Genomic DNA, 27,073 nt, shown 5'->3' with positions numbered 1-27,073 from the left:
ATGTTGGAAAGAGCAAGAGGCAAACACGTGCTCAGTAGCTCAAGCCAGTGAAACATTTTCTGCCCCTGAAGCCGAGGGTTCATGGTTCCACATGACATTACTGCTGACCCACCACCTTCCTTGGGGTCTCTGGCCTACCTGGGTCCCATGCCAATATGCAGCAATGGTCGTGACTGCTTCCTTACAGCGCTTTTGATGCTTCAGTTCCCGCAGAATTTTTCGAGCCTAAAGGGCAGAATCACCCAAAAGAGAGAACGTTTAAAAAAATGGAATTGACAGTGACCTGAAAAAAAAACCTGAAGAGATGATTGTCCTAACACCCACGATATTGTGAAAAATCACAGGTTAAAGAAGGCGAAGGTGATTAGCCCCAAACTGACTACGAGAAGGCGGACAATGAAGACATCATCAAGCATGACAGTGTGGTTTCCACTTGATTGGAACAGCAGCCTCCCATACCCTGATACACAATAGGAGAAATCTGACTACAGCACCATAAGCTGGCACACATCTGTGGGATGAAATATTTCTCAGAAGGTGGCCGGAGGATTCCAATGATCCTCTGAAGGCCACTGTATCTCTTTCCTTATTATTGCCTGGAATGTAACTGTAGCTGTCCTTCTTATTCAAGAGATTTTTAAAACTGCAAAACCAAAATAATCTCATTGATCCCAAACCAGCGGTTTCTTTCCATTAGTTGCTGGAAACTGATTGTATGGGGGCCAGGAGGACACCTGGTTTGAAGGTGGACTTTGGGTCCTTCCTCTAAGGTCCCTAGCCTACAAACGGGGCCCCAGGATCCAGTCATGAGGCCAAGGAAGAAGCTGCAGGCAGCAATTTCACTTACTCTACATGTTCAGATTTGTGTTTTGCCATTTGCCGTGGGACAACTACTAAGCCCTTAAGTTGTCGAAGGCCTGGGCAAGGTCAGTCAGTGTTGCTGGACTCGGCACCAAGGGGCTACCCTCTGAACGGGCTCCAGGCCTGGGCACTACCCCTCTGGATTCAGACCATGCCACAAAATCTCCTCACAGGAAGAGGGTCAGAACATGCTCTGAAGTATCGTTGACCTAGATGAGGGATCCGTAAACTTTTTCTGTAAAGTGCTTTTGGCTCTGAAGGTCACACAGTCTATTGCTATGACTTGACTCTACCACTGTAGTGCTAGAGCAGCCAGCCAATCTGTGAAATAAATGAATGTGGCTGTGTTCCAATAAAACTTTATTTATGTACACTGAAATCTGTATTCCACAGACTTTTCGTATGTCATGAAATCATTATCTTTTCCTTTTTTAAAAACAACGGTTTAAAAATATAAAAACCATTCTCAGCTTGCAGGTTGTATGACAGGCAGCAGGCTAGATTTGGCCTGTGGCCTGTAGGTCATTGACCCTTGGCCTGGGGCCCATAGTTCATTGACCCTTGAACCAAGCCTTGGCAGGAAGGACCTGGAACCAGGCTGTCCACTGTGACGGCTCCCCCATGTCCCCACCGCTAGTCCCAGCCAGATCTCAGGATCTTTCAGTCGTGATGGCAAGCCTGCAAGATGGTTACTGGACAGTTATGGAAGTCACTGGGGTAGGGGTTCTGAGTATGAAAGCAATGGCTGTGAGACAGCCTTCTGTACTACAGCTTTTCTCAAAAACATGGGGCAAAGGGATATTGAAATCATGTACGGGTATTACTTCAAGGACTTCCTGTTTAGAGAACAAAGCGCTTAAAAAGAAAGCTGGTTAGAAGGAAGTGGCCAAGACATGGTCACCAGGGTCCCTGTTTGGCCCATAATATTTATTCTTTCCATCTGACTGTTTATAGGCAAGGCAGGAGACAGAGGAGCCCTCCTCTGCAGGGTGAGCCTAAAGACATTATCCTTTGTGAAAAACCAGAAAACCCCAAATAAATAAAGCATACTTCTTTTAAACTCACCTTCCAACCCCGGATATAAGACTGAATTACTAAGGCGGAACTCTTTGTCTGCTGGTACCTCTTTTGTTGCTGTAGGATAAAAGGGGAAGATAGTGGCAGTTGTAGTTACATATCTGTAACGCACACAAGGACTGAGAAAGGGTATTTGCTCACTTCGTCTAACTGACTCTTAATTATCCATACTCCTTCTGGAAACCAATACATAAAGAAACCAAAATATTAAACAATCCAATATTATTACAGTTAATCCAAAGTATGCCTTAAGGATGCTGAATAAAATAATTCCTAAATGACTCAGGACACCGCATTATTATCATTACTTTCTTCGTCTCATGCTGTTATAATACAGGGTTCCACACATGGCAGATCCTCAGTAAATGCATATTGAATGAAAACTCACTGAGTTCTGCATCTGCTTTTGAGTGTTCTCTCTTCTTGGTATCATTTCTCACCATGCTACTTACTGGACTCACCTCTAAACCTCCCTAGTTTCTTTTAGGTTTGCTACTTTTACTCTGCCTCAAGCTGGAAAATCAGCTAAAAATTTAAGTAAACTGCTATCAATCAACTAAATATTTCTATATTGAGCCTCCACTATGCATAAAGCCTTTTAATAGAACCATGAGGATATAAATGTGCATCTGACTCCATCCCTGCCCTCAAGGACTTGAAGTGGACACAGGTCAACAGTATAAAGGATAAACAGTACCCTGGGAGAGACGCAGCACAGACAGCACAAGAGGCAGGCTCAGAGGCAGCAGAGCTTACTTCCAGGTGGGGAAGGTCAAAGAAGACCTAGTGAGGCTCCCAGATCTGGCTCAACAAGCTCAATGCCCAGAGGCCTTTCTTACTTCCAGGGCTGATGCCTTGGAGTGGAGGCTGCTGGAATACTTCCTAGAAAAGTGAGCTTTTACAGTATTCACTTTGGAATATACACTGAAACATGGGCATCCCTGATGAAAATTCACACCATTTCAAAGTACTAACGTCATATTATGAATCCTTCATGTTAGAAGTGCTAGATGGCTCAGCCCCCATTCTCTGAGGTGGGAGATGCCTTCCCAGGCTTCCACGCTTTGTCTTGGAAAATCAGAGGTAATGGGTGATGGTATCAATAGATGGGCAGAGGAACAAAAAAAGGATGCCAGGGAGAAAATCCAAGAGGATCCTGGGACCTCAGACAAGGCACTCACCTTCTCTGAGCCTCAGTTTCCCCAGCTGTTAAATGAGGAGATGGAAAATCTCTAGGATTCTTCCCAGAGTAATATTCCACAGATGTATGAACAACCTACAGCTATGGTATCTGACCATCACTCTGACATCCATTTGGTAACCTCTGTGGTTTTTTTTTTTTTAATTCATAAATGTCTTGAAAATAACTACATCTCACTTGAAAAATCATCTCTAGGAAACATGAAATATCACAAAATATGGAATAACTTAAAAGTAACCAGCAACTAAAAAGGAGCATTCAAGAAATCTTTTGAGTTATCTGGTTGACGGAAAATAATGAGTTTAATCACTGGCTTGAGTAACATGCAGTGAACTGGTTGAGGTATGTAGTTCAAATTTTGAAAGAGATGTAACACTAGAGCAAAGTTAATGCATTCTCTAAAACTGGGGCTATTCTTAGTTTTCATTCTACAAACTAAGATTGCTTATAACTCCTGACATCATGAACTAATGATACATAGTGACATTTAAAAATCTGGTGATATTAAATATTTATATTGGGAGAAAAGGTACAAATAATACTTGATCTTCCTAGTTCTTGGTATTGCCTGTTCTTTCTCATCCTTCTGATCAAATGGCCCCTCCCAGAAGTTTCTCCTTGACCACTCTTAGGTCACATCCCGCCTCCCCATTATTCTTTATCTCAGTTCTCTGTTTCCTTCCTAGCACTTACAACAGTCTATAATTGTTCTGATTATTTGTTTGCTTAAATGCATATTGTCTTTCACTAGATATAAGCTTTAGGAAGTCAGGAATTAGGTTGTTTTGTCCACCTTGCTAACATGTTTTAAAAATATTTGTAGAATTCAAGACAGATGAATCCAGCACACTTGTAAACTTTTCTTAATGACCTCAAAATAAGAAATTATAAAAAGGGCTCCTTGAGGACTGCTTACTTGTTGGTCCTCCCTTTCTCAGCCAAACAGAAAACAGAGCATTATGATCTGCAGCAGAGTTAAGGATGCTACTATGTGTACAGAGGAGACTCCACGGCCACCAGGCTGGGTGACAACAGTCCAAAGTGCCTTTGCAGAATGCATATGAATGACTCTATCATTCACATGGCTGGGCAGATTCATATTTTAAGACTTATACTGCTGGTTATAATCTTAACTAGCATGAGCCATTGTAAAGATACTCTCAAGCTGATTTTATTTAGCTTAATCACTTAAGTACCTCATTAATTTGTAAAACTTGGAAATAATAAACCAAAATGTATTATGTGAGAACAGGTCAGCGTAAATTATGTCTTGATTACATACAGTCCTATAGCAAAGTCTCTTTATGGCTGAAAAAGAGGAAGAATATGAGAAAGGAGATGTGAGTGCAAATCTAATTCATTTTGTGAGAACACAGCCCAAGTTTCAATTAACCTTGAGGCCAACCTTCAGGCTTCTCTCAAACCTGAGGTATGCCTTCAACAAAACCTCTACAATCAAGTGAGGAAGGAAATGCCAAAAAGAAACTTCATATTAATTAGGTAAACATTATTTATTATTGAATCTTTCCCCTATAGTTAACAGAGCCAGATACCTAAGGACTAAAAAGAACGCAATCCTTTAACCAACACCAGAAATCTACAAAAACATGACATTAGCTTTCCGGAATTAAAGCCACTTTCAAAGCTGCTACAATAAAGAATAGCCAATTACTTTGAAAAACTAGCCCAACCAAATCAAAAGTTTAAAGGACATTGTCTCTTCCAATCTGATGACCAAATTAAAAATGTATTTCCAACCAAATACAGCTAGATCAGTGAAAGGCAGTGTGGTACACTGAACTTGAGCTCTAATACTATCTTGGATTAAAATCCCAGCTCTATCACTTACAGCTATGTGGCTGTGGGCAAATTACTTAACAGCTTAGTGTCTTAGTTTTCTCATGTTTAAAAAAAAGAACCATTAAGAACATCCATTATCTCATGAGGTTGTCAGGAGAATTAAGTGTGTAAAAATCACATACATAGTAAGTGCATAATAAATGTTGGCAAATGAGCATTGTTATTACTGATTTAAAATGACTGAGACTCTTACCGCATATCTCCTATACCAGGCGGCAATCACAATTTGGCTTTTTTTCATTAGCAGGAAGTGTGTGCGGCATTTCCACCCCCGGTAGATCTTCTGAATGAGAGTGGCCAAGTCCTCCAGGCGTTGCTTCCTCAGGTCTTCTAATTTGAATAACTAATAAGAAATGATAGATGGTCTTATTAAAAATCCTCTGAAACCTCACAGCACACACCGAAAGGAATTTTCAAGAGACAAAAATGCCATCATGTTGGAGTCAATTACATTGAAAAAAAGAATTGAATAACCATATTCATTATACGTGATATGGATAATGGTCCGTGAGAAAATTATTTTGATGAATTCATGAAAGACTTACAATTTTTATTCCAGTGATTCAGAATTTATGACAAATCAGAGAGGGGCTGAATTGAGCTTAAGTTTGCCTTCACACAGTCTATGAGGATGCAAATTACTAATGGAAGGCAGATGCTGGAAAATTCTCTCTTAAATGAATTAAACACTTTCCAAAATCTCAACGTTTCCAAATTACCAGTCACCTGCTATACTCATTATACTTGACACTCATCTATTCATTGACAAAAAGATTTCCTTGGGGTTCTATGAGGTAGAATGTGAAAAGTATTTTTTTACTTAAAACATTTTTTTCATTTTAGTGCTTTCCTGTGTCTCTAAATAATAGGGCTGTAGTTCTTAAAATTAACGTATAATTGAGGTATTACAAATGCAGACTGAATTTACCTGCAGTTGCTATGAACGTTGTACTGTTGTCCTAACAGTTTCTTTGTGATTTCTTAAGTGTTGTAAACTCTGTCAGAGCAAAGACTTTGATGGTTCATAAAAAATACACATTCTTCCACTACCCCTTATCTGTCCATGCCTCTTGGTTATTTGTAGATAAACACACAAGTGTTTTGTGACATTCATGGTAGCCTCTCATATAATGTTATAAAGTTAAACATATTTTAAGAACTTTCCTATATGATTCCAACTTAAGTTCAGAATGCAAAGGTTTTGGTTACATACTGTTCTTGGGTTTCGGATGAAAATCTTTGATCTACCAAAGGAGTATTCTTCCACGGGAATCTCTAATTCATTAAATAGGACCTCCACACCAGACCTAAAAAAATAAAAATAAAAACAATGAGTTTTCTGAGTTACAAAAAGTTTTATCTTCTACCACGGTTATCAGGTTCTCAGTGGTATAAAACATAGCTTCATTTCCAAGTGTGACTGCTCTTTCAGTAATCATCCTTCTATCAAAGAATTTTCCACAAATTAAACCAAGTCCAGTAAACACCGAAAAAGTAAATTTGGGTTCAGAACTATGTATTCTAAGAAAATGTGGTATTAAAGCCAATTTCTTGATTTCATTAGTAGAGGCAATACTTGTATCAAACATACGTATAACGATGTACCAACCTGGGCCAGGAGGGTGTGCAAGAAACTCAGATCTATTTTAAACTCACTCAGTTAATTCCTGAAAATATTTTAAACATTGTTTCTGCCCCTGAGAATACAAGCAGAGTCCAAGAGACAGTCCCAGACCAATGGGACACTAAGAAACGTGGGCTTTACCCCATGGGAGCAAGAGCTGGACTTGGCCCTGACCTCTCCATCCTTGACCCTGGTTTCAACATCAGTCTTTAGAACTAAACCTCAGTCCACCCACCTGAGGACTAGATGCCAGGCAGCGAGTGAATACATGTTCTGTATTATGGTACCTGTTTACCATAATACTCTGGAAATTAGCAATGGGAACTGAAACAGTACCCAGATCCTACATTAAATTAGGGTATTAAATTAGGCATCAGAGACCACACCATACATCTGTAGTTTCTAGATCTTCTTATAATACAAGGTAAGTGTCCTAAGAGTGCTGATGTTCCTGTGAAAGGCCAGGTGCACTGAGAATGTGTAGGCAATACCAATATCGTTAAATGAAAATCGCCCATATCCTGCCCATGCCCATGGAAAAGGCATGTCAGCCGTCCAGCAGTATTCAGGGGCAAGCTTCTTCAGCCTGCAGAGGAGCAGCCTCTCTGATTAGTGAGAGCAGAAGGAAGGTCACTGAACAAGCAAGGCTCCATTTCTCTCCTGCAGCAGCTGCCCGTCAGTACACAGGTCTCTCTGCCCGGGGAGAGCTTGCAGGACATGGGGATGTACCACTGGGCCTGTGGTGTCCAGCACTCCGTCTGGGACTGGATGAGTAAATGCAATTCAGGTCAGACCAGCTGAAAGCTGTATGGCACCAGGTCCAAGCTAAATTCTCTAATCTAGCTTTCCCAGCAGTAACACTGACACTGTGAATCCTACCTGCTTGTATTGTCTATCGATTAACTGGTACAGATCTAGGCAAAGAGAGGGACCTTCACCCACCCACTGACTCTCTCTGCAGCCAAATTTTTCATGGGAAAAGTGACAAGTGGTAATCCAACCTGTCTCTAATTCTACCCTTCTATGATTCTACACAAATGTAAATGTATCAAATTACAAATCACCTCCTACGAACCTACCTTGGAAATATTCTAAAAATTAATGTTATTGCCACACAAGTCCCAAATGTGGATTTGATAAGTCTTGTTTTGACCTTAGCACAAAATGGTATCCTAATGGAAGAAGGTCCAAAACAGAGGTTACACCCAGTTTTTCATAAAATTCTGTTTTATGAATTTTATGTGGAAAAAAAACCCATATTATTTGACTACTTAAAACATTCATTATTAAACATGGTCACTGAATTTCTTACCTGGCTGGTCCTTTCCAATGAGGCCATGTCTGTTTACAGAGCATTTTGTATCTTTCTAGGCAAGGTTCATAGGCCTGCCTGAAGGCGTAGCCTGCCCTCCGCACTCGGACGTTCTCCAAAAGCCCCAGGTACCTGATCTGATGACACACTAGAGCCTCGGTGAAGATGTGTGCTGCTTTTTTATCATTCGGTTTGATACACCTTAAAGATTACAAAGATTCTAGGTTACAAACTGCCTCTTATGGATACAATTGTCTATGTTTTAATAAAGTATTATATAAAACTGTTTCATAGCAAAACAATTATTTGTTGTTCTTAAGAAACCCAGTCATTACTTTTGAAACTATTTTAAATCATTTTACAACAACCTAAAAATAAATACTGCAGGCACAGTAATTTTAAAAAGAACACACTAATAAATGCAATAACGTGGATGAGTATCACTGACACTTCATTGAGTGAAAGTCCAACACAAGAGTACATGCTGTAGTTATGATTCCATTTATATCAAGTTCAAGCAAAACTAACCCATGGTTAAAAATCAGTATTGCTGTTACCTCTGGGGAGAGGTAGCAGTGGGGGATCGACATGCAAGGGACACAAGGGAACCTTCTGAACTGATGGGAATGTTTTACCACTTGGTCTGGATGGGGTAACACAAGCACATACATCTGTAAAACTTCAAGAAGCTGTACAGTTAAGATCCATGCACTTTAATGTATATGTATTATACCTCAATAAAAAGATTAAAAACACTGTTTCCTCCCTATATCTGCTCTCCTTTCTTAACAGGGCACTTTGCTGTCCAGGGAAAAGCTTTATTTTCCAACCTCCTTTGCAAGTAGGTGTGGCCAGGTGAGCAACTTCTGGCCGCTAGGATCAGAGGGGAAGTAATATCTGCAGCCTCCAGTCAGTGTTCTTAAAAGAAGGCATGGGCTCTCCCCTTGGTCTCCTCCAGCTTACTGCTGGCTGCAAATGTTGACGTGGTGGACAGCCATCTTTGACCATGCAGACGAGGAACACATCCAGGAAACGGCAGAGCCACAAAACAGAAGGAACTGCCCTGTCAGCTCTGGAGTCCTCATACTTAGAAGTTACTTAAGAAATAAACATCAGTCTTGCTTAAATCATTGTTAGCGTTGGATCATACTGTAGCAATCCCTGTGTCCTAACTAATACTTAAACATTCATGATTATGGCTGCCTAACTACAACTGTGAAATTACACACTTACGTGGACAACTACATCTTAGGTTGTTGGGCATCAGTGTTACTATGCTTTCTCTTTTACCATTTATAAAAATAATGTCTACTCTCTGGCTTAAAGAAAGACGGACAAATAGATAAATGGAACAGCCTAGTAAGTTCAGACCCCTATATATACATTCAACTGATTATCAATAAAGGCCACAAAGCAAATCAATGGGAAAAGGAGACTGTTTTCTTTTCAACATGGTGTTAGTGCACCAGGATATCTACACTGGGGGGAAACATACCTAAATATGAAATCTGAAACTACAAAGCTTCTAGAAGGAAATATACAATAATATATTCACAACCTTGGGGTTTATTAATTAAGATTTCTTAGAAAAATTGTAAAAATTTAAAAAAGGAGGGGAATGAAGAAGCTTTCTGAGGTAATGGAAATGTTTTACGTCTTAACCTGGGTGGTGGTCACTAAAGTATACAGAATAGTTAAAAAAAAATTAAACTGTTCACTTCAGAACTGTGCATATCACTTCACATAAATGATACCTCAATAAAATATACTTAAGATGCAAAAAAAATTCATTCAATTGAGAATAACAAAAGCAATTCATCACAGAAAGTTTCTTGGATTTTTTTTGAAACTAGGATCCTCTCCAACATAAGTTCTAATCCGACGGCAATCAAACCAGAGGGTTTTGTCTACTTACATTTCTGTGAATATAAATATCAGGCACACAAACTAAACACAAAAATATTCTTCACTCTAGTTTCCTCATAACTGCATTTTCAAAGACAACTATAGAAGGTATTTGTGGGTATGGGTGTGCTCTGTGAAATCTGACCCACCAGACACATTCCTTCTATTATCTAGCTCACCAAATACACACATAGCAAACTCTAATCCTAGCTGGTCTTCACTAAATCTAGAGAGTTTTGTCTAAGATGCCCTAGAAGCAGAAAAAGAGAAGAGCCTAGAATTTTTTTTTTTTTTTTGAGACGTAGTCTTGCTCTGTCGCCCAGGCTGGAGTGCAGTGGCGCAACCTCAGCTCACGGCAAACTCTGTCTCCTGGGTCCAAGCGATTCTTCTGCCTCAGCCTCCCAAGAAGCTGGGATTATAGGTTCCCGCCACCATGCCCGGCTAATTTTTTATATTTTTAGTAGAGACAGGGTTTTGCCATGCTGGCCAGGCTAGTCTCGAACTCCTGACCTAAGGTGATCCATCCGACTCCGCCTCCCAAAGTGTTGGGATTAGAGGTGTGAGCCACCACGCCCGGCCCCTTTTAAGAAGTTCTTTCTACTGCCTTGAAAAAAATTCAGATTGCTTTAGGAATCATTACTTTCTCTAGGCCTACACCTCTCACAGGGAAGAAAACAGTGCATGTCTCCTAAGAAGTACCAGAGTTGTAACTAAAGCCTTGCTTCAATGCTGTGCTCTAAGCTAAAATAACAAGAATCCCAAATGAGGCCAACAAGTTTTCTGCAAAACACTGACCAGAAAAAACACTTACATTTTGTTAACTTGCCATTAAAAAAAAAAAAAAAACAACATAAAGAAAGTTGAAAACACCTAGGTGTCAACCACTGAGCTTCATTAAGTATCTACTATCTTCTCCACCACACTTTAGTTTTTTACTTTCTTATTTTAGGGGAAAGGATAGTGGAGCATTTTTTAAGCCAATCCCAGATAAGGTATTATTTAATCTGTAAGTACTTTAGTTACTCTCTGCTTGGGCTACACTCAGATTGAAACAAAGGGAAAAATGATATTCCTTCGGGGTGCTCTCACATTTGAACTGTGAAAGTTTTATGTGCCGGAAATACCTAATATAGTTTGGGTTCTTGGTCTGTAGGTTCTTCATCAGAGTGGCCACAGATGCCTTGAACTGTGAGCCTGCTGTAGGAGGCCTTTTCAGGTTGATCTTGGCGGGATTCCCTTCGGGGAACAAAGACTTGATGAGGGCATGGCTGGCCTTCCACATGGCTTGGGACAGGTCTCGATAGAGAAGGTCGTTGTTTTTGTCAACAAATCCTTCCACCTGGTACAGCACCTATAAGCAGCACATGGAACTCAATGACAGGCACATTGCATGCTATAATGTCAAACAACTATTAAAAATACTCCAAGACTATCTACACTGCAGCCTCTTCCTTCACCATCAAAAAATCCCTGACACGTTAGTCACACTCTCATACTGAGTTCGCCTCCAAGTTTAAATTCCATCTGTCTAAATCACAGACAAGATCAAAATAAATTCTATTACCATTCAGGATTTGCAAGAATAAACTCCAAAAATGTTATCATAACATTTTCAAAGGATTTTGCATTTTTTTAGGAGTCTGAAAATATTCTGGGGTTTTACTTTTATTTTTTAGTTCTCATATGCCAATTCTAGTCTGTTTAAAAGTAGATGGGGCAAAACAGAAACAATACTAACATTTTCATAAATATCCTGAAGCAGAAGAAAAACTGATCAGAAATTATCTTTTAATAATATAGGTTAATAAAAACATAAGGTACCAAGTTCTAACATTCTGAAATTAAAGATAATTCAGGTACTATAAACTGAATTTTTACAAATGTATAATCAAGCATTTTTTCCCCTTTGAAGTTTGCAATTTTATGAAAAAGGAAGTATTAGCTCTAATCAATAATCTTTCAGGATTCTAAAGATTAATCAGTTAAGATTGTTTTTAGGGTTGTCTTTATATATTAGATGGCATAAAATTAATTCCCCCAAATATTAACCAAATAAATAAGTACTTTTAAAAAAAAGTAAATATCTTCCCTAATGTCATTTCAAAATCTCAAAGAATTCATTATTTTTGTTAAATGGCTTGTGTTTTTAAAGCCTTAAGTCTTTACTGACTCCTAATTTGTACTGGCAAGTCTCCTTCAATAGTGTTAATAGATATGTTATATAGGATAGCTTAAGAGTTTGATTCAAAAAATATATTTAGACTCTTCATTAAGTCCATTAGCTTTGCTTTCGGTTTTCTACATCAATAAGATTTTAGTCATCATGGTCCAGGTTCTATTTCTATTGAATATTTATTGATTCAACCACTTTAGCGCAGCTCAATTTGTCCTCACACGTTAATGGGGTTTCGAATGCCCGTCTCTGAGGCACAGCCTCCTTGCAGGGGTAACTTGGCAGGCCTGACTGGGTGCTCACAGCTCCCCCATACCTTTCCAGCATAATGCTGGATCCTGAAGCAGCTGTGAGGCAGAGACGTGTCGTTGAGGAACCGAGAGCACTTGCTCATCCTGCTCTCAAAGTGCTGGTGGGTGGCACATACTTGGTTCAGCTTTTCTAAGAAGGTCTCATCAGTGACTGTGCCAGGTCTGAGGCACTCCTCATCCAGCATGGCCAGGATTCCATTTGTGTTCTGGGAAAAAGGAAATAAAAAAGTTTCCTTCCTTCCTCACTGTATTGTTTTAATAATTATTCCTAATGACACCATCAAACACAATCAACTTAGTCACAAGAAAAGTCTGTTCAGTTATAACAAAAAGCAGAGAATCAAAACAGTAACAAAAGCCTCAGGAATCAGCTCTTTCCTGAAGGATCCCAGGTGTGTTTATGGTGGTGTGGTTGGGAAGAGTGTGTCTTCTTGGTCTCTCTCTCCCCGCACAACAGTACCTGGGAGTTGCCTCAGACACCTTAGCCTGATGATGACTGAAATTTATACTCTTAGAAAAAGACAAGTTGGATCTCAAAGATTCAAAAACAAACCTAAAAGCAGAAATGAATGTGACAATACAGCCTCTATAACATGTCTCAAATCACAAAGCACAGTCTTCTAAGGCTATTATTTGATTCACTCCTAAGAAGGAAACTCGTTTTCTGTGTTTCCAAATTGTTCATGTGTTCAAAATAAAGTTAATTTTCTAGAAAAAAATGCTGTGATTTGAGATGCTGCTTTTAACAATCACTGCAATCAAGCTGATTTCAAGAATATCTGTTTCATATAGATTTAGATTTTAGAAATTCATGTGGAATTTCTAAATGGATGTTAAACATAGGTGAAAATTTGTTTGTTGCATATCTAGACCCTGTGGTCATTTTTATTCCAAGAGTAGTCAGCCCTAAACTGAACCAGAAGTCAGGAAGCTTCTACTTTGCTAAATAAAGACTGCTGCTCCATGGACTGCCCCTATGGGGTCATAAGTCTTAATTCCAAAAACAATCCACTCCACTGACCATCAACCCCACCTACTTCCACCCAGGCAAAGTCCTCTGGTTCCTCTCCCCTTCTGCTCACAAGGCCACGACATCCTCTGACCAGCATTTATTCATTCCACACAAAACCCTGGGGAAGTGTGGACTCTCAGGAATCAAGTGTGTTCATAACATCCCCCCAGAACAAACATTATTGTTTAATGATGCTGGAAGGAAACATTTCCTTTATATACCCAGGTTCCTATGTGAACATGAACTTCTTCAATCATATTGCAAGGGAATTTTTGGCTGAGATAATCTACTTAAATTAAGTGTATTACCACTGTTCTTTTTCTCCCCTTCTTAAAAGAGAATAATTAAATGCAAGGTTATATTTATCAAGGAAAACATACTAACCAGAAATCTGAAACTTAAGATTCCCATAGCAAATTACCTCCTTCACAAAATGTACCAGGAAAATTTTTAGGAAATTCACTTTTCAGAGCCAAAATCAGAGATCTGAACTGCTTACATGGAATATTAGTGTTCCCATTCAACATTGTTCAGATTTTCTGAAACACAGTTTATTTCTTATTGAAAAATAGTGACGCCTTAGAATATTGTTTTTATGTTCAATTTAATCAGAGAAACAACTTTTAGGAATGTGCTGAATACTGAGGAAAAAAATACTGGCTAATTACATATTTCCCAAAAAGCTTTGTAAAAGATGAGTAGAAAATGATTTGATATTCATTCAGAGCACGTGATCGTATTCCTTAAACACAGCACTCACCTCACTAAACTGGTCTTGCTTACTGCAGGACAATAAAGCTTATACACTGTGTCAAATTACTTATTCAAAATCAGGTATTAGTAATCCCAAGCATAAATTAGTTTCCTGTTTTCCACACACCAAATCAGTCTTCCTACATTTAATTCATTTATAATAAACTACAGAATATGATCTAAAAACAAAAATCTTGGACGCAGAAAGCTTACTCGAAATTATCCAATAATTTTTCACACTTTAAGCCTTTTCGCATACGCACATACTTGGGTCACCTGAAAAATTCCAGGTCCCTGGCCACCTGCAGTCACACATGCCATGCCCTCTGCATGTATGATCTGAATCAATGCTACAGCTGTACTAGAGCCACTTCTGGGGTCCCACTTAACGCAGCTCCAGGGGTCGTCCCTTTATGTCTCTTAAACTTAATATAATACCTGCTGAATAGTATGTTAAGAGGTCATCAGAGCTTTGGGAATGAAATGAATATTATGATTTGGCAAAAAACTGGATGGCTGCTCAGAGCCTACTCTGATCAGTACTCACACGCCCAGGAGCCATGGAATAGACCTGGAATCCAACCATACAAGAAAGGCTGGTACCTTTAAGGCCTGGTGTCTGAAGGTCATAAAAGGGTGTTGTGATATGGCCACAGGGGATCCTGGCTAAGTATCAAAACATCCAGCTGTCTATGTATGTGTTCAAGAACTGTGTATGATCTCTTAGGGCTACAATAAAATCTCTAGAACTCTGCAGTTCCTTAACATATATGTGTGTGTGTGTGTGTGTGTATGTGTGTGTGTATAACAGTGAAAATACTAATGCTTAACACTGAGGCACTGAGAACATTTGTAAGGGTGAATTATAGTACTAAAATATTCTTTAGAAAACTGTACCTAAGTACTCACATTTTCTATTAGGTCACAAATGATAGCATTATTGAAGTAGTCAATGTGAGTCCATTCTATATCCTAAAAGACAAAACAGAACAAAATCCAATGACACAAGATGAAGCCACGACACTACCATCCATAAAGCAGACTTTGCCCATCTTATCATATTTCCCTTCCTCTCTGAATTTATTTTCTTTACAGAATGGGTACTGCAAATGTCACAGGCAGTTCCCAAAACTTTCTTAATGCAGCTGCCTACCACTGACATAATCTGATTGAAGCAAACACCCTTGACCTGTTCTGAGACTGCCTTCCATTCCACTCTCCCATCTGCAGCAATTTCCCATGCACTTCACTGGCCCTGGGCCAAATATTTACTCAACAGGCCCTTGGGTCAATATTACTTTGTGTATGTTTACAATGTTTATAAGGAAATAAGTTAGAACTTGATCCCAAGAATTTAAGGCCTAGATTCTTCTGTTCTGAATCTGTAATCATAAGGAAAAAAATTAATTTTAGAGTCAATCTTGTGTTTTAGGGAAGTTAACTCTTTCAAGTGCTAAAAAAAGGCCAGCTCTACCACAAAGTGTTTTCAACATAAGGAAAGACATGAAAACCTATCCACTGGTTCTAACACTGGCTACAAAGCCAAATCCGTAAAGCCAAATGTAATCTTTCTGTGTCTACTTACATTCTGTCTATAAATGTAAACATTTATTTGTCTTCTATTCATAAAGCAAGCTAGGAATCTTTCTATATATTCTTAGAAGTGTTTTAAACGATCTGTACAAACTGTTTTAAGTTACCCATCAAAGTTTGGGCATTCTCTTCATGATGAGAAGACAGGAAAAGAATGAATCGTGCTTTTAGAATATTTATGTTACCAAAAGGTGCCAGACAAGTATAAAACATTTCTGAAGCATAATGAGTATTCTAAAAAATAAAGATGAAATATTTATGATTTAGCTTTCGAGTAAATGGGTTGTTTTACTAAGTCACTGGGGATAACAATCACATTAGAAAAATCTATATGGAAAGAAAGATAAAAGAGAATTCAGTGTCCTTAATGGCTTTAAATGATACTAAGAAAATAAAGGAAAACAGGTAATATCATTACTAAAATATTAAGGCAAATAAACAAAAAAGGAAATAAAAATATAAACATAACAATTCCTCCCTTTTATTTTTTGAAATAACTAATTTTATACCTGGAAAAAGACTGGCTATTTTTAAAAATAATAGGATGAAAAGCAAATATATATTTTTAAATTAATGATGAAAAGACTCTGCAAACACTACTTCTGGTTATTTTAAGATTACATTAAATGAGACAATCCATACATGGCACTTAATACCTGCTATGTAGTAAGCGCTCAATAACTATTACCTATTTTTACTATAAATTTGAATACTCAATACTTTTTGATATTGAAAAAAGTCTCAAAATATTTTCAAATCTACTTACAGTGATACTGACTTTTTTTGGTATACAGTTCTCTAAGTTTTGGCAAATGTGTAATGTCAAGTAACCACCACCATAATCCGTCCCCAAAATTCCCTCGTGCTGTCTCTTTGCAGCCACAACCCTCTCACGACTCCTATCTCCTGGCAACCCCTGACTCTATAGCGTTTTATAGGCAATTAGTCTCTATAGCTTTGCCTCTTCTAGATTGACAGATGGAATCATACAGTTTGTAGCCTTTTGAATATGGCTTCTTGTTTAGGCTATCTTCTGAATTAGAATTTATATTATGAGTAAAAAAGGACCAACACTTTAAAAAAGCATTTCAACATTACCTCCCGTATATACTCCTCCTGCTCTTCTTTAAGTGTAAGTTCAATGAAGATTTGTTGCAGCTTTTCATTACAATAATTAATAATGAACTGCTCAAAGCTGTTGTCCTGTATGGAGAAAATGAAAAAAAGCCTTATAAACCATGCCACTAGCTCTTCCAAAACAATGACACTCAGACATCTCAATCCATGAGAAATGCCACACATGATCTCTCAGATTTAACTGCAGCCCAGCACACGGCTCCTAGGACAGACGCTTGCCCATTGCAGGTACTTGAGGAGTGGGTCATGAGTAAGTGATGAATGAAGTATACACAAATGATGCAATATTTGAAGGATGAAGATTTTTAGTTGACAGAGAAGCACCCCAAACAGAGAAGCTAGAAACAATCTCACTTCCTTTGCTGAAAGTTCAGCAAAGACACAGTGAGCTCCACAATCTCTGTCACCAAGTTCTGAATCTTCCATTCTCAGGTGAAACTTCAGAGCTTAAGGAAGTCCTCCTGAACTGACCTCTTACTGTTCCCATCCAGAGACAGATCCCTCACTCTGACTCTTACATCCTAACCCTTTTTATAGATCATGTTATATGAACATGTGTGTATGTGTAACTGTACACATGTACAGATAACTTCACATACATCTGCCTCACTAGCCTGTACACTCTTATGGGCGAGGGCTGACCATGCTCTCTTGTTCACTGTATTCCTACTCCTTACATAGCACCTCACACCTAGCAAGTTCTCAATATGTACTGGCTGAGTGAATGAACAAATGAAGTTCCTTCCAAATGGAGACCCAAAGATTAAAACATCTCCCTGACAAGAAACAATCCCTCTCTGTAGAAGGCCCACACCCCTGATCACTCTTACAAGTCTCAGCAGCCTCTCCTTCATATTAATCTCTTATGATTTCACTGACAGAAGCTTTATGTCTAAATCATTTCTGAACAATCTGCAGGGCTTAATGTATTGCTGTACATCCTGAGGGCACCAAATGAATAAATTTATCAAGAATCACATCATCCAGGAAGAAGTAGATCTGACACTAAAACTTGTTGTTTTCACCTCTATTTTTCTTTACTGCCCAAAGATGGTGGCAGTGGGAGCAAGCGATAGTATGTCTCCACCATTGGTAAAATGGACTCTTCTCCCACAGTGGTGGCCAGTCCTGGTCTAATGAGCAAGGAGAGCCCACATGTAATGGTGTGGCCAAAGCTCACTGCTCCTTGTGAACAGGCACAGCCACCGGCCTTCAAATCCCTCCACATATGATAGAAGTGAAAAAGTCAGAGTCTTCTGAAAGTTGATCTTTAAAAATCAATTTTGGTCCTACTTAGGAAAACTTAAAAATGATACTTATGCTACAGCATCTAACTACATTCTTTCCTGGAAGTCAGCTAGGAATTTCTAATCACCAGTGATGCAGTGATCAGAGGAAATTTTAAACTCGAAGTCATAAATAACACATGTGAATATACTATCAGTGACTTGTCTTGTTAATGCTAAACTTAGTCAAGGATGAAAGTTTGTTTGTTTTATGTCTTGAAGGGTCTTACTAAAGGGCAAACATTTAAAAGGGTCTTACTAAAGGGCAAACATTTATTTTCAACACTTTTGACAAATATAGTCAGATACAAAGGGTACTTCTCAGTCCTCATTTTCACACAAATTTTTAAAAACCCTGTGCTCAAATTCACAGAGTTAACAATTTCAATTAGAAACTGAAGTTGGTCTAGTGTAGATGCCTTATTATTATTTACTCAGCATAAAGGCATTCCATATATCATAAAGTCTCAATTGCTTTGCTAACGTATGTCCTTATATGATGCAACTATAAATAAAACCTATAAGTAAAAGTAAAATATTAATAACATAATAAGTAAAAAATTAATAAGAGCAGATCTTTGATTTTTTTTTAGACAACAGTCTCATGGAACAAATCTGTTATTTGGCAAGTCTGTGCCCATGGAGCTATTTCAACCCAATTATGCTAAATCATCAAACAGCAAATAATGAGAAGGAAAGGAAAGCACTAGTGTCCTCAGACACATTGTGTGGCTATGAACAGCTCAAAGTACACTTCTAAAACAGGACTATGAAACACACATAAGCAGATTAGAAACCAGAGGCAAAGCTTCACAATTACAAAACAATTTAAGGATTAAATTACAACTAAATTAAATTTGCCCATAACCTTTAAAAACTCCTGTATGGATTCTGTATTTTATATCCACACGGTTATTCAACAACCACTTACTGCAAAACTCACACAGCTAGAGAAGCTATTAACACAGGAGCATGCAACAGACCAGCACTGCAAACAGGTCATACTTACTGCATTCTGGTGCAAAAAGGGACAAATTACACAAAATGCAGTCAGTTCTCAATTAGCAATAAACTTCTAAAAGTGAGCACGTATTGACAGTTATTCATGGTTACAAATGATGGCTTTTACCATTCAGGCTGTATTTTTGATGGGTGTAAAACTTTGGCTCATGACCCATATCCAGTCAATTCAAAAGACAGGACCACAATACCTTCCTGTGGTGTCTGAACTGTGGTTTGCTAGGGGAGAGTTCTTCAGGATAAAAATGGTTTGACCGAAATAATGATAAATCATGTAACTTGCCTGAAGCTTTAAGCCTTCAAAATCCAATGCTTCTAATTATAAATTATCAGGAAAAAGAAAACATGTATGACATGTATCCAAGGTCCACATCCACCCAAAGAGTCAGGGGCAGCGGTGGTTGGTGGATCGCCGAACAGGGAAGAGACCCATCAAGATCCAAAAGTAACTCCCCTTTCCCACCCCAGTGACACATCCCTGTGTAGTACTGTGCTGAGGCTCCTTTTCAAAAACCAACAAGGAGAGAGTATTCTCCTGGAGATGCCCTAATAACAAAAACTTGCCTGTCTGACCTTACCCTAAAGCTAAAAAAACACCCCCCACTCCCGCGAAAAAAAATCCCGAACAAAAATAGAATAGCACAATCACCGATGTAGAAATTAACTTACTTCCCCACAGAAATCAGCATCTATTGCAAACACACATCCAAAGTCTCCAAAACACATCATGGGTCACCCAGATGACCATTACTGCTCAAAGTGAAGGCTAAAGACACACACCTCTCCTGTGATCTAAGCTGAAGTTGATGGCACTGTTCAAATGTGGAGGAAAATGGGACTTCACATATGATTAAAAACTTGCAAAAATTTAAGGAATAATCAATAATCTGCAGAAAATTAACGAATAGCCTGGTAGCAGTTCATAGAACTCCAACTTGTATATGTCTAACACATTTCTCCATTAATACGAGTATTAAATTAATACCTGGTTTTCAACCTGGGCCCTCTCTCCTTCATAAAATAGCGAAACTGACACTAGAAACCACCAGATGAATATGAAGGCCCCAAAGCAACTTTATATTCACAGACTTTTTTGGTTTGTCAAGAACTGTGTGAATAGCCAGCAATCCCTGAGCCAGGCCCTCTCCCATGTGTCAGGCTCATGAATCAAAGCCTCCAGAAGAGGAAGTGGGCAGGAACTTGCCCCAGGAATGACTCATCTCCTCTCTCCAGTTTTCCACCCATGCTCCAAGCATGCAATTTTTCTCTACTGTCTTACCCACATTTATCTCTGAAGACTAAGGAATAAAACTAAAATTTAGAAACATCTTCAAACAAGTACCTTCTGGGCTTTCCATTACATAACCTCCCTAAATGAAGCTGAGGCTGCTTCAGAGAACAAAGGCAAAACAGCAAGGTGTCTGTTCTCTGCTATTTCACGCTATAGTTACCAACTATAGATTGGGATAGTGAGCACTTACTTTGTTTAGAAGTATATAATATAACCAAATTTTAAACGCTGGGGCTTCTTTTAAGAATTCTAGACTTTCAGTTCATCCTTTCAACATCAAAACAAACAAACAACAACAACAAAAAACAAAACCCAGGAAATCATATTCCCAGTCGGTTCATAACTAGTTTATACTCACAAGTATCAATCATAAACTCTCCAATATACATTATTTAAGATGTATCAAAAATACTAGCCACTTTGTATATTCTCCTTAGCAACACAGGAGGCTGATGATATTTTATACTCTTTAAGGAAGACAGATATTTTTAAAACTCTTAGGCTCTTTAAAAACAATAAATATTGAAAGGAAGACAGTAAACAGAAGGGGCAGCTCTGTCCCTCTGTATTTGGGACACAGAAATGGGAAGCAGTCTGCGGGTGAATATAATGTATTAGAAACAGTGAGTAGTCCAAACACAAAGACCATGATTTATCTGAGCAAAAAAAATACTGTTAATTACATATTAGTGTTTCTTATAGTTCAGCACTTTCATTTGAGGTCAGATTTTGAATATAACATGCTGGCTTGGGGGTTTCTATATTTTTACATCCGGTAAGTCTCCTGCATAATAAATGAGTCAATACCTTTAATAAAAGTTATAGGATTTTGAGTGTATATCACTATTTTAGGGAAGTTGAGCTATATTATTGCTACAAAATATGCTGCTGGTCCTTGCAAAGATTTATTTGGTGTTAAAGCCTTTGACAGCTTCTGATTATAATGCTGTTCCTACAGGAAAATATAATGCACTTAACCACAGTCCATTTTTAAATATCTCAGTGTCAAGAAATAGGTTCCAAAACAAGAACTGCTTTTCTTAGAATGTATTAAAAAATCCTCAAAATATATGAGAAAACCATTTAATATGAAATAGTCTCCTTTTTAGACATTTACAAAATTGAATGACTAGCTAAAGGTTTAGAAAATTTCCCTTAACATTTTTTCTTCCAGGTATATACTAAAAAACAGCAAATTTTAAGAAAAACGACGTTATAGTGCTTTTTTTTTTTTTTTTTTTTTCTGAGACGGAGTCTCGCTCTGTCGCCCAGGCTGGAGTGCAGTGGCCAGATCTCAGCTCACTGCAAGCTCCACCTCCCGGGTTTACGCCATCCTCCTGCCTCAGCCTCCCGAGTAGCGGGGACTACAGGCGCCCGCCACCTCGCCCGGCTAGTTTTTTGTATTTTTTAGTAGAGACGGGGTTTCACTGTGTTAGCCAGGATGGTCTCGATCTCCTGATCTCGTGATCCGCCCGTCTCGGTCTCCCAAAGTTCTGGGATTACAGGCTTGAGCCACCGCACCCGGCCAGTTTGGGCATTCTTATAACTGAAAAGATGGTCTGTGATTTCTGAGAAATATTTACAGCATATCTATAAAAGATACACTATAAGACTTTGATTCACGAGACTGACACATGGGGATGGGTGCCCAGCTCTGGAATTCAGGGATTGCTGGCTATTCACACAGTTTGATCTATCGATCCATCCATCCATCCATCCATCCATCCATCCATCCATCCATCCATCCATCCATCCATCCATCCATCCATCCATCTTTCTTTCTTTCTTTTACAAATCACAGCAGTTGTCATCACTTTCCTTTCTAAATCTACTTTAAATTGTTTCCTTCCTCTTCAATTATAAGCTTTCTAGCATAAGAAGGACCAAATGAAGGCAAGAAACTAGAGTAGAAGGTGCTGACCACAGTCAGAATTTCTTTCAAAAACAATTTAGAAAACAAATCTTATAATCATGAGGTGAACCTACTACGCAACAATGACTGCTGCCCATGTATTAGATTTTTTTATTTGAAATAATCATTGCATCTAGCCTATCATACTCTTACCATATATGGGTCCCTTTCAGTGAGGTTTATGAGGGCAAGATAAATAAGGAGTCCATAATTGAAAGTAATTAGCACTTTGCCTGTGTTAAACTAGCTCCACTGAATGAAAGGTGAAATAATCAGCTACTACTGCCTGCTTTGGTCTACAGAACACTAATGACCAATCAGATTTTCCTAGTAAAATATCTGCCAGTTTTAATACCTGTCAGATAAGTATGTAGAAAACGAGCTGAAATCAATGTAGATTGCTCAACTTACTTTTTAACTTAGCATCCTTTTAAAAAAAAAAAAGAATAGCAGTTCTTTTATGGATATGCTATAAATATTGCTCAGAAATCACAGACGGTCTTTTCAGTTATAAGAATGTCCAAACATAAATGTGTGGAATTGGAGTATTTGCATTATAATTTTCTTCCTTTGGGAAGTTGGTCTTCTGTTCTACCAGGGTGTACAGCTAGATTTTTTTTCCTCTATGAATTTTAATTCACTTCACCTTATTTTTGGTATCATTGTTCCACTGATCTGTTTTCCAGATTGACATTGGATCACATGTGGCCAGCCAGGCAGCACTTCCAGCTGGTACTGGAATGTTTTGCAGTCAAATCCATGTGTCATCAACCCATGGTTTAATGCATCAGTTTCCCTCTTCCGTTTTAGAGACAGACCACAGGGAATGAAAGGTTTCCACCAGCTCAGCTAAAAAAGGCATTTTCATGGGAACTGTGGGGCCATGGGACAATTAGATGCATTTTTTAAAAAAAAGTCTCTCTCTTTACTGTCCAGTTTTTAAAGAGATGCCCAGGGTATTCTAAATGGCAGAACTCTTAATTCCTACAGTCAACTGAAGAACAACAAAACAAAGAAAAAAATAAATGTTATTTATACTCCAGCAGTTTCTTTTCACTTGGGTGGAAAATATCACAGAAATTTTCATTTTTGCCTTGATGTGGATCTGAGTCTTCTTCCATACTCTGTCTGACCCCTTGTACTTCAACTTGTGGTACTTTTAAGTTCTTAATTTTCTTGATTTCCTAATACTCTGAGCTTCCTGATGTCTCCATGTGTTCTAACATCACTAAGAATCCAGAAACATATAGGCTGTCATCTGGGAATGTATGTGAGTAACTTATTAAACGAAGAAAAAAAACTTCTGTAACTCTGTATTAAAAAGCAGGTGAAAGTACCTAAAAATCACCAACCAAATCTCTAATCTAACCTCCCCACAAGTAAATTTATTTTAAAAAAGTTATTAAAAATCAAAACTGAAGATTAATCTGAGAGGGCTTAGAAAGGAAAATGGAGGGAACAATTAAATATAATGAAAAACGAATCTTGATTCTCTCAAGGAACTGGGGGGAAAAAAAGAAAAAGTATTTACTGCATGGAGAAGGAAAGTTAACTTTTTATAATTTGATGGCTATTATAAGATTTGCTATAGACATATAACTGATTGGATTTGGCCTTGGCTGAAAGTTCTATTTAAATGGAGTGAAAACCGCCTCCCAGGTTCAAGCGATTTTCCTGCCTCAGCCTCCCAAGTAGCTGGGACTACACGCACAAGCCACCATGCCCAGCTAATTTTGTATTTTTAGTAGAGACAGGGTTTCACCGCGCTGGCGTCCCAAAATGCTGGGATTACTGGCATGAGCCACCGCGCCCAGATGAACAGTAGGTGAGGCCCATTGTTTTACAAGGGTGTTCCATACAGTGGCCAAGCAGCACGAACACCACATGCTTGGAATTTGCAGTTTACTCCAGAGATTTCTGTCTAATAGAGCATTTGATCTCAACCTTGAGTGCACACTGGAATGACCTCAGAGCTTTAAAAATACTGCTGCTGGGGCCCCATCTCCAGAGATTGATATAATTGCTCTGGGTACAGCCTAGACATCTGAATTTGCAAAAGCTCCCCAGGTGATGCCAATGCACAGCTCTCTGAGAACCACTGAAATAGAGTAATCCTCTGAAGAAAGGAAGAATATTTAGAAATATAATGCAGGCAGCCAGGCGGGTGCGGTGGCTCATGCCTGTGATCCCTGCACTTTGGGAGGCTGAGGTGGGTGGATCACAAGGTCAAAAGACAGAGACCAGCCTGGCCAACATGGTGAAACCCTGTCTCTACTGAAAATACAAAAATTAGCTGGGCGTGGTGTTGCAGGAAAATCACTTGAACCCGGGAGGCAGAGGTTGTAGTGAGCCGAGACTGCGCCACTGCACTCCAGCCTGGTGACAGAGCAAGACTCCATCACCATAAAAAAAAAAAAAAAAAAAAAAAAAAAAGGAAATATAACGTAGGCATTTTCATAAACTGAAGTTAAGTCTAGTTGAAACGGTGTTGAGAAAAATGATGGTATAACTTGCAGAAGGAGGACACATTCAGCAAGACAGGTATGGAGAGAAACTTGAATTAACCAGAAGTGAAAAATATTCTTGGGACTGCTGAAGGGTATAGGGTATTTCACCCAGCACCAAGTTAAAGGATGTTTACACAGGAACATCTGACTTCTGTTCTGATTAGGTCTGCAGCAAACAAACTTTTAAAACATAATATAGTTTCCTGATTAGACTTTTCTACCTGACAGGATGTGTCCTCTGGCAACAAGAGACTCAATCTTAGGGCCAAGACTCTTAAAATCCATGCAGACAAGGAATATCTTAGTTACGTTTACTACTGGTATCTGGTAACTCAATAAATGCTTGAGAAATGACTCAAATTGTTTATGAGTTATAACTCAGTTTCCTTTGAGTGTTATAAGCATTTCTTTTCCCAGGGCTAATTAGATCTTAGGACCTATTGGAAGACAAAGTTAACTAGATATCCCATCATAATCTCATTAACCTATTTTTTTTAAAGTTTCCATGTGTTGTGACATGATACTAAGCCCTTGCCCATTAGCTTAAGATCAATAATCTTTTTCTAGCAAAATTAAAACAAAATCAGTTTCTTTGACTTTAGAAATGTCATTGAATGTATCTTCTTAATCTAACTTTCCAGAGAAATCTCTGCTTACCATCTCCCCTGCTCGTGAAACCATTTAAATCTACATCAGCACAGCAATGTGTTAGGTAGTAAGTCCTTTTCCCTGCCAACTGTAAAGAATGACTTTGGCACTCTGCCCATTTAGTGACAGTAACCTGAGGTCTCACTAGAAAGAAATTAATTTTGGCAGTCATTTCTGAGTGTACTCAAGCATTTCTCTTAACTCAGAAACCTCAAATTCTTCCCTTTCTACCAAGGAATTGGTAGCTTTCCTTTGCAGATTCTGCTAAATGGGCAACAATACAAGCAGATGCTGTGTTGAAGAACTCTGTTCTGGGGACCCCATGGGGACAGCCACCAGCACACACACTTCCATCTAGGAAGGCACCCAATGCTGGCCAGGAGCTTGGAGTGATGATGAGGGTGGAGAAATAGGGGAGTCAAGAGACTTACCATATTTATTTCTTTCTTACTTCCAGATACTGGGGAACCTGTTACTTTGGGAAGAAAGGTGAGGAAGTGCCCCGGTCTCAATCTTAGTAAGAAAGAAAAGCAATAAATGAAAATATTGAAAGGGCTTGGAGTTTAGGTGCTGAGTCTGCCACTAAGTAGCTGTATACCCCTGGGGAGTTACTTGACCTGGGGAGCTTTACTGTCTCATCTGTAAAATGGGATTCGTAATAATAACAGCTATATCATGAGGCTGTTTTGAAAAGTAAATCAGACAATACACACACCACTTGCCACAATGCTTACAAAGAGTGGGCCCTCAATTAGTACTTACGATTAACAATTAAATATAGAATACGATTGAGGGAGAACATACTAAGAAAAAGGCATTCGCTAGCAAGGTCTGGTTTAGGTGAAACAAATGATCTGATGTTTTTTTTCTGTGATTCTGTGACCCTAATTTTCTAGAACATGTAAATTCTTTGGGAACATTCTGGGCAGAGCCTGGTTCCTTAAAGAAATTCACAAATCTTACTTGTGGGGGAGAATTAAGAAATGAGGAGCCTGATCTACTTCTTATTTCCCTGAACCAAACTAAAATGCCACTCCTAAAAGTGAGAATAAATGTTTTAATAGATCCTTAAAACTCCTTCTAAATGTCAAAGTTAGCAAGGGGGCAAAAAGGAAATTCTAACACAAGTACATAATGATTATTTTATTCTCCAAACCACTTTTTTCAGGGGCCATGCTCATCTTCTCTATATCATTCTAATTTTAGGTATATGTGTTGCTCAACCAAGCACAAATGGTTTAAATACTTAATCTGTAACAAGCATAGAATCATTTAAAAAATTCACTATGAGCTTCAGCAACCTCTGCAGCAGAGTTCATTATCATAAGATCACAGTGATGAGACTCAACAAGTCACCTAATCCAAACCCTCTTTCCCTGAGTCTCACAGATGAAATGACCAGCCCTGGCCAGGCCAGAACCTGTGTCCAGCCCTCCTGTGGCTTTCTTTATGGCACCAACCTGCCACACTTTCTAAACAACACACAAACGGCCACAGCCATACTCATGTAGCTTGCTGGAAGCCTCACAGTTAGAAATCTAAATACGCAATTTCAAGTCAGGTACTAATACAAGTTCTTTTTAAGCAGCC

At 38.7% G+C, this 27,073-nt stretch overlaps 1 protein-coding gene and 1 non-coding gene across 7 annotated transcripts in view; both read right to left on the bottom strand.

Annotated features, from left to right (window-relative positions):
* MYO1B (myosin IB) overlaps positions 1 to 27,073 on the bottom strand; it is a 181,158-nt gene that overhangs the window by 26,498 nt on the left and 127,587 nt on the right. For 5 of the 6 annotated variants that reach the window (XM_025404094.1, XM_025404095.1, XM_025404098.1 and 2 more), the window contains exons 14-22: positions 16,781 to 16,885; positions 14,999 to 15,061; positions 12,330 to 12,530; positions 10,965 to 11,191; positions 7,936 to 8,136; positions 6,213 to 6,306; positions 5,193 to 5,342; positions 1,927 to 1,995; positions 139 to 225 (exon numbers count right to left, since the gene is read on the bottom strand). In XM_025404094.1, the coding sequence (XP_025259879.1) occupies positions 139 to 225; positions 1,927 to 1,995; positions 5,193 to 5,342; positions 6,213 to 6,306; positions 7,936 to 8,136; positions 10,965 to 11,191; positions 12,330 to 12,530; positions 14,999 to 15,061; positions 16,781 to 16,885 (1,197 nt within the window). Of the gene's footprint in view, positions 1 to 138; positions 226 to 1,926; positions 1,996 to 5,192; positions 5,343 to 6,212; positions 6,307 to 7,935; positions 8,137 to 10,964; positions 11,192 to 12,329; positions 12,531 to 14,998; positions 15,062 to 16,780; positions 16,886 to 19,114; positions 19,121 to 27,073 lie in introns of all 6 variants that reach the window. The other variant, XM_025404093.1, reaches the window with a different exon arrangement.
* On the bottom strand, positions 26,607 to 26,714 carry LOC112636781. Its single transcript, XR_003122257.1, has one exon. It is a non-coding gene; the product is annotated as a U6 spliceosomal RNA (small nuclear RNA).

The sequence above is a fragment of the Theropithecus gelada genome, chromosome 12 (assembly GCF_003255815.1).
Source record: "Theropithecus gelada isolate Dixy chromosome 12, Tgel_1.0, whole genome shotgun sequence".
In the NCBI taxonomy this organism is placed as follows: Eukaryota; Metazoa; Chordata; class Mammalia; order Primates; family Cercopithecidae; genus Theropithecus; species Theropithecus gelada.
This window is presented reverse-complemented; position numbering and strand designations above follow the sequence as displayed.